This window comes from Drosophila elegans, unplaced genomic scaffold (assembly GCF_018152505.1).
Source record: "Drosophila elegans isolate 14027-0461.03 unplaced genomic scaffold, ASM1815250v1 contig_476, whole genome shotgun sequence".
Taxonomy (NCBI): domain Eukaryota; kingdom Metazoa; phylum Arthropoda; class Insecta; order Diptera; family Drosophilidae; genus Drosophila; species Drosophila elegans.
In genome coordinates, this window is record NW_024545863.1 from 18,461,368 (window position 1) to 18,469,138 (window position 7,771).

Below are 7,771 nucleotides of genomic sequence, written 5' to 3' on the forward strand. Positions count from 1 at the left end.
AAACATCTGCGTTTAAAAATTGTTAAGTAACTTCGGGTCGATTTTTTGCTGAAAAGTTACCCCAATTCAAATATAACGGCGTCAAGAGCTGCCACTTTTAGTGCACGGGGTGGCAACTCCCAGTCAGAGTTTTCGGTTCGTGGTGAATGTCAAAATAAACAAACAACCGTGATTATTAGACGTTTCAGCAAATTGGTTATTTTAAAAGATATTTATTAATTATTTTATAACGCAATGACTGACAAACAATCTGTTGGTGAAGCAGCCAAGTCCGTTCAGGCAACAGGTGTTCTCAAACAGGCAGAGAAACAGCTGAAAATCTCGGCACCAGGAAGTCTCAACTCGGGCACAACTGATGGCGGGGAAAAGGCGGAAAAGTTGGAAAAGCCGGCTGCTCAGCCCACCGCCTACAGCATGCGACCGGCCTTTGGAGAGATGTTTCCCCTGCCCACCATTAAGAACATAATGAACACCGTGATGGCCGAGAAACTGAAGGGTGAGTGGGAAAATCCATAGCCCATGTCCAGTTGCCTAGCAACCCCTTCCATTGCAGACAAAACCTACGACAAGGACGTGGCCAGGACGTGGACGAGCGAGATTGCCGACGAGGTGAATCAGCAGATTGCGAGCAGCTCACGGGTGAAGCGATACAAGCACGTCGTCCAGGTAATGCTCGGCCAGGAGCTGGGTGCGGGGGCCACCTACAACTCGCGCTGCTGCTGGGACTGCGACTGCGACACCTCCGTCTCCGAGGTCTTCAGCAACACCAGCCTCTTCTGCGTCTGCACCGTGTTCGGCACGTACCAGTACTAGAAGCTACTAGAAGATTGTGCATGAGCGACAGAACTGATTAGGCTTAGGATCACCTCACTATATTTATTTTCAAAGGGGTAAGCTCGACTTATCCGAGGTGTCACAGACGAGATGGGCAATTCCAAGTCAATGGGTCAAACAGAAAGGGCTACTCCCACTTGCAAAGCTTAAAAACCATATTTAAAGTACAAGCAAGAATGAATGTTGTTGTAAAGTTCCCCGAATATTAGAAACCAGTGCTCCAGCTTAACAATTTCAAATTAAATATGCCTATCTGCATGTTAAATTCCAAAACTCAGGCTTTTATAGTTTTATGAAGATAGACAAATGATCAAGAATAAACAAACTTTAAAGAATCGGAGAAGCTTCCTTTTACCTATTAAAAACTTTTTATCGATATACATTTTTACTCTTCAAGTAGCGGTTGCAAAAGTAAATATTAAGTACTAAGTTCCAACTCGTTTAGTTAAAGCAATCGATGGTTTCCTTTTTTCGTAATCCTATAAATTTTGATCAATTCCGCCTTAGATTTTAAGAGAATATTCTTGGATAATTCTTCTTAATGTTATAATGTTATTTGCAATCACTTAAAGCTCCTTTGACTTTCATTGGAATTCAATCTGCCCATGCTGCCGTGACACCTCTGTGTATTTACATTTAAAACTAACTAACTCGTATAAGTAGGCATCGGGAAACAAAGGGTTCATCACTTTCGATACTCGACCTTCGTCGGGCTTCATTGGATGCGCACGTTCAGCGGATTCAGTATGCGGCCCGACATAACAGCCACGTCCAGGTCGCGATCCACGATGAAAAACAGAAACGGATGATTGACGGAGATCTGAATGGGTTTCGTTTGCGCGCCATAGTTGCCTAGAGAGCGAAAGGAAGTGTTTATTGCTTATTGCACTTTGTCTCGCGTTGCGGAGGCTGCTGCAACTGTTGCAACACCAAAAGGGTGGGGCAATCGCGATGCGTTGCGGCTCAATGCCTCCAACATCACTGCACTCCACTCGACTCCACTCCATTCAGGTGTGCTGCAATGCGAGACACTTACGCTTCAGCTGATTGATTGGATGCGTACGGATGGTGACGTCTATGGATTGCTCAATGTGCCGCACGTATACGCCCTTCTCGTCAGTCATGGGTCGAAAATCGGCGCGATTCGGCTCGAAGACGTCACAGCTGCAACGAAAGTAAAAGTGAGCCGGGAACTGTAGCCATCACGCCCATGCTTACATTCCCATCTGCAACAGAAAAGCACAAATCAATGGCACAGATCAATAAAATGACCACGAAGCGCACTAATCGAGACTCACGTTCTGCAAATCGTTGGTCAGGAACATGGTCCCATGCAGCTTGAAGTCGGGTATGATGGCCTGCACCCAGCGCGGCTTCAGCTGCTTTCGCATCAGCCGGAGGGTGGGACCCAGCTTTAGGGAGGCGGCAGCGGCCACGATGTCCGTGTGGTAGTCGGGCAGCAGGATCATCAGGTTGTACTCCGGCGTGTCCAGTTCCAGCTCCAGCACGCTCATCTTCAGGTGCTCGAAGTACTTGTAGTACAGCACGGCGTTGTACACCTTGAAGGTGGTGTGCACCACCTGCTGGTTGCCCAGATAGAACACGTGGCTGATCACATCCGTGTTGTAGTTGGACTTGCCCTCGGCCGCCTCGCCCACGTAGTGTGGCTCAAAGTCATTGGTGATCGGGGCAAAAGCAGCGGGCACCGGCGGCGGAATGTGCAGCGGATGGTGCGGCACATGTGTGTGCGGATTGAAGAGCGTCAGGAAGAGATTCGCATCCAAATCCTTGTAGGCTGGCAACGCGTGTCGCTTGTGGCGTGCCATCTTCGTCTTTCGAGTCAGCGAGCTGTTTGCTGCCTGTGGAGCTATAATGGAAATTACCTGCCGTGTGGGCGATGGCTTTCGCTCCGCCACCTGACGAGCCATCATCGGCATGACCGCCGTCCGGACACTGGGCAAGTAAATGGGCTTCGGCGTGATGGGATTCGAGTGCTTGAGCGGCGCTTGCAGCTTGCTGGTGGGCAGTCGGGAGACGCGGGCCTTCTGGATGCGAAGCAGCGGCTCGGAGTCCTCCTCGGCCACAAACGCGGACACCAGCTCGGCAGCCTCATCTTCGCCAGCGGGCTCAGCCTCCTCCTCCTCGCCCGACGTTGCTGCTGGCGCTTCGGTGGTGGCCTCCGTCTCCGCTGGCGCCTCCGTTGTGGTGGTTGGAGGCTCTGTTGTTGTGGTGGCCGGTGCCTCCGTGGTCGTGGTGACCGCCTCTTCCGTTGTGCTCTCTGCATCCTTCAGCGTCGTGGTCTCCGCTTCCATTTCCACGGTCGTGGCATTGCTGGCCATCGTGGTGTTGACCATCTCGGCATCTGACGTTAGATTGGCTGGCGTTGAGGATAGCATGTCCACACTCAGATCGTATCCATAGAACATAAGAACCGTCTCAAAGTCCTTGAGGACCGTCACATTGGACTTGTTCAAGCTGAGCCCTTTTAGGGGATTATCGGAGCCAAAGAAGTAAGTCTACAAAGTAAATACAAAATATTAAACGATACGATTTTATCTTTATGCATGCGTAACAAAGTTCTGTCGTAAAACAATCTATTTAATAATTTAAGAATATTTTAAATTGTTTTTTCAAATGGTTTCATATTTTAATGTCTTCATATAAAATCATTCTCTTATTAACCATTGATTTAATTTATCTCGAGAAGTATGTAGAGTTAATATAAAAAAAAATTCGATGTGTATTATTAATTGGAAGTATTATTACGATTATTATTATTTTTTGACTACCCATTACAATATTTAAAATTATAAACGATAATTGCCCACATACAACTAATAACTTCAAATTAATTTATGCAAACTTTCCACCCAAAATAAAGATAACCATCGAAAAGCCTTTTTGATCCATTTAAATGCCCAAAATCTGATCAGTACATGGCTACATAATGATTGGCAATTAAAAAATCTATTCACTTGAACAATTGCTGGTCACTTTAGCCAGATTATCTGATTCAATGGGGTCGACGAACTATTGAAATCCGATTACAGATCGGCAGAGCAATGGTCTTGTGCCTGGGGCAATTTGTTTGGCAGTACGCACACTCAATTTTGGTTCTGTTCTTTATCAATGAGCACTTGGCATTCGGCATTCCGCACTCCAAACAAATGAGTGCTTAGCCAGGCGTGTAAATGTGGGTTGGCATTTCATTTGGACGTGGATTCGACGGGGGACAACCGCCAATGGCACTGGGTTAAGTTCAAAGTGGTCCATTTGTGGACCGAGAACAGTCTTACCCGCAGTCGTCGGTGGATGTCGCGGTAGCCCACTCGGGTCACGTCCCGATTGTTGGGCAGTTGGAGCACATGACGCAGCTCCTCGGCACTGTGGCCCGCCGATCCCTCGAACAGGGCCACCAGCACACTGACCAGAGCCGTGGGCGAGAAGGCAAAGTTGTTGCGGTTGAGGATGGAGTGGTAGTGGAGCAGGCGGTGGGTCAGGTCGTTGGTCAGGTCGACCATCACCTCGGCGGGCGTCAGCTCCTTGGCGGCCAGCACCTGCGGCAGGTGGTCCAGCGGCGTTAGAGGCGGCGGCGGAAAGTGCGGATGCGGGAAGCCGCTGGCCCGAAACTCTTCGTGGTCGATCTGTATGTAGTGGGCCTCCAGCTGGAGGAGCTGGAGCACCAGCATCAGCCAGGTCACCAGCAGTGGCAATCCAGCCATGACAATGCAGCCGACCTTCGACTGGACTGATTGATAGCGCACTTAGCACTCTGATTGTCGCGTTCGCGGCTGTTTAGCAATAAAATTGGCAAGCTCTATCCGCGCTCCCAAATTGCAGTCCGTTCATTATTTTCTGTTCCACTTTTTGTCCGATCCCGATTCAATTAGCCCAGCCGATGATCTGCACTCAAGGTGATGACTATTCCGAAATTCGTCAACCGTCAAGCGGCGGTCGTTTTCCACATAGTTTTTCTGCCCCTTTTTAGATGCAGTGGGTCGGATAGATAGTGTGTCTCGTTTCGCTTCTGGTTCGAACTGATTCGCGTGATTGCTGCTGCCAAACTGAAGTTGGGGCTGGTTGGGGAGTGTGCTAAAATACGACACCCGATCGATGGACATGGGATCGGCTCGTCTATTTGAGCTCGGCTTCGTGGCTCGTCAAGCCGATGTTACGTGGAAAATGTTTGCCATACCAAAGGTAAAAGAGTAATCTTCCTAAAGTGACATAACTATCAAAGCGGGTGCATAGAGGATTGAGTAATCAATTAAAACAATTCCACACAATATACGACTTAATTTAATTCAAGTCCCTAAAAGTTTTTTTTAAACTTACAAAAAAAAAAACATATATAAAAAAAAAAATAAAAAATAATAATAATAATAGCTAAAATAAATAAAAAACTAAAACAAATTAAGACAACATAAAATAGAAAATGAATAATAACGAATACCATCTGATGTACAAACAAAAAAAAAATTTTTTAAATATAGATGTATAGAACAATTACATAAAAAGCCAACACTATCTGTATCGGCAAAGAAATCTTGAAAAGATAGTCATTTCGCACCGCATTAACACTGCAATCCATCACGAAATCGATGAGAGTAGGGTTAAATTAATTAAATTTCAAGCAACAAGTGCTTCCAAAAGGGTCAATCACCAGCTGATGTAATATCTGGTAATCGAAATGACAGGCCCCAACACATCCAGTTGATGGATGGGTTCAGTAGCTTCGCGGTCAGTTTGAGGATAAGGTCATGCGGTCGCTAAGAAGCCTTTTACAAATTGGTTTTATTTTTTTTTGTGCCCTAAATGGAGTTGTGGACTTCTACATGGATGTTGGGCATGGGAGACTGCGCTGGTCCCGATTCCTTGCCATCTACAGGATAGTACACAACTTCGTAGTGTTCACCCTGACGACTAGGTTTCTACTGCAATTTCTAGAAGTTTTCTCGGACTCATCAGAATCAATTGTGTTAAGGGTTAATTTTTTCACCTACTTCACATTGGTTTTTCTCTACCTCACCAGCTGCATGGGGTGTTCCTATCGCTGGCGAAATAGAATATTTGTGGTGATGCAGAAGCTGCAAAAACTTAGGGAGCTTAGCAGGATAATGGGATATAGATGGTCGAAAGAAAATCAGCGATACCTGAATCGCTTGCTGCTTATAATGACCTTCCTTCTGATCCTTCGTCTCGGCATCCATTTGGCTCTATTTGCTCTCAGCACCAGGATGGGCTTTAACCATTCCTGCAACTGCTTTCTGCCCGAGTTCATGATATTTGCAATGAACTACTTGGTCTTTGCCATTGTGTCGGAGATATGCGAGTGCTGGTGGCGATTGGAGTCCGGCCTGAAGATGGTACTCCTGGTTACGAGACCGAGATCTGTGACCCACCAGCTACGCCAGGTGCAAAGGCTGCAAACCATGTTTCAGTGCCTAATCGATTTAACCTCGGAAGTGGGCTCCATCTTCGAGTTCGTTCTGCTAAGCTACCTGCTTCGCAATCTTTGGAGTGGCATTGTGGCCGGATACATGGTGGTACGCGTAATTCTCGGACATGGACACGCCGACAGGGAGTTTATGTACATTTTGCTGGCCTTGGTTACGTGTATTCAACCTCTGATGGTATCGCCCCTGATGAATTGTTTGGCCAACACAACCGAATTCCTAACCGAAACGGCCATGGAGGTTCTGAGGACTCCTCACAAACAAAGCACCGAGGTGGAGCGAAGTGTAAGTGGTTTGTGTTAGATTAATGGAAATTACTCCTTATCCCTCTGTTCTTACAGGTCGAATGGCTATCACTGCAGTTTGCAAGACAGCATACTTACATCGCTATTTTTGGCACATTTCGCATGAATCGCTCGCTGGTCTTTCAAAGCACATCGGTAATCCTGGTGCACGTGCTGTACATGGTGCAATCTGATTATATTGCAATAACAAAATAAATCATTTAGAACTTTGCTTACAACCTTCAAAACAAAATATAATTGTCAAACTTAAAGCCATTTTTGGCCATACTTAAAGGATGCCTTTTGAATCTTCTTCCACTTTTTCACCCAGTCAATAAAAACGCAAATGGTTAGTTTTGAAAGTATCATTTTTCTCTTGTCTTTTCTGTTTTTATTTTATTATAGAATTTGTATCTTGTTTAGCTTATGTCATAGAATTAGTTGTTTACGTTTTTATTCATTCTGATTTCGATTTATTGTTTAAAATCAACATTCATAAACACGTCCATTGAAATGATTTTTTAGAGTTCTTTCTTGCTTTCATTGTTGTATATTTTTCATTCGCTTAAAATAGTTTTGAAAATGATTTAGTTTGTGGGATCTGTTTTTAGCGTGAGTGGTGTTTGGAGTAAATGCCTTGGTGTGATGAGAGTGATGGTTGCTTAGGTTTACGTACATATGCAGAGCAGTGTTTTGTGGACATCCAATCCGACACGCTGCGATTTGATGGGTAATGGCTGATCTGGAGTTGGAATAACATTAATGCAGGACATGAAGCATAAAAAGCCAAACCGAGCAACAAGTACTTAAGTATTTCTATTTCCCTAGCTGCTGTGATTTGTAGCTCCGATCTGTACATTGAGTGTAAATATACAAATATGCCGTTTGCCCGTATATAAAGACGCAAAATATATATATTTATATATATATATAATTATGATCTGTAGTTTGTGTGTTCGTTCGTGTTACCCTCGCTTCGTACTTCCTTCCTATATTTTTGTATGTCTAAAATTGTTCGCGCGTAAAACGTTTTCCATTAGTTTCGATTGCATTTGCTGCACAATTTGCTTTGCAAAAAATATAGTCGCCCATGCGCGCTCTCTATCTCTTTCAGTTTTGTAGGTACTCGATTCTCACCAATGTTCAATTGAAGTGTTAAACATCTCTGCTGCTCTGTATTACGGATATTCGTTATGT

At 45.1% G+C, this 7,771-nt stretch overlaps 3 protein-coding genes across 3 annotated transcripts; 2 read left to right on the top strand and 1 right to left on the bottom strand.

Moving 5' to 3' along the window:
* Positions 1 to 154: 154 nt before the first annotated feature.
* On the top strand, positions 155 to 2,537 carry LOC108135150 (dynein light chain Tctex-type protein 2B). The gene is made up of 3 exons (XM_017255770.2): positions 155 to 496; positions 554 to 890; positions 1,498 to 2,537. Exons 1-2 carry the CDS (start codon positions 235 to 237, stop codon positions 811 to 813), a joined length of 522 nt encoding a protein of 173 aa, XP_017111259.1. The 5' UTR covers positions 155 to 234; the 3' UTR covers positions 814 to 890; positions 1,498 to 2,537.
* On the bottom strand, positions 1,550 to 5,107 carry LOC108135149. Its single transcript, XM_017255769.2, has 5 exons — positions 4,131 to 5,107; positions 2,133 to 3,350; positions 2,053 to 2,060; positions 1,871 to 1,998; positions 1,550 to 1,686 (listed from the first exon to the last, which is right to left on the bottom strand). The coding sequence occupies exons 1-5, from the start codon at positions 4,554 to 4,556 to the stop codon at positions 1,550 to 1,552; spliced, it is 1,917 nt and encodes a 638-aa protein (XP_017111258.1). The 5' UTR covers positions 4,557 to 5,107.
* Positions 4,954 to 7,078, top strand: LOC108135027 (putative gustatory receptor 85a). The gene is made up of 3 exons (XM_017255558.2): positions 4,954 to 5,034; positions 5,568 to 6,575; positions 6,632 to 7,078. Exons 1-3 carry the CDS (start codon positions 4,954 to 4,956, stop codon positions 6,788 to 6,790), a joined length of 1,248 nt encoding a protein of 415 aa, XP_017111047.2. The 3' UTR covers positions 6,791 to 7,078.
* Positions 7,079 to 7,771: the final 693 nt, after the last annotated feature.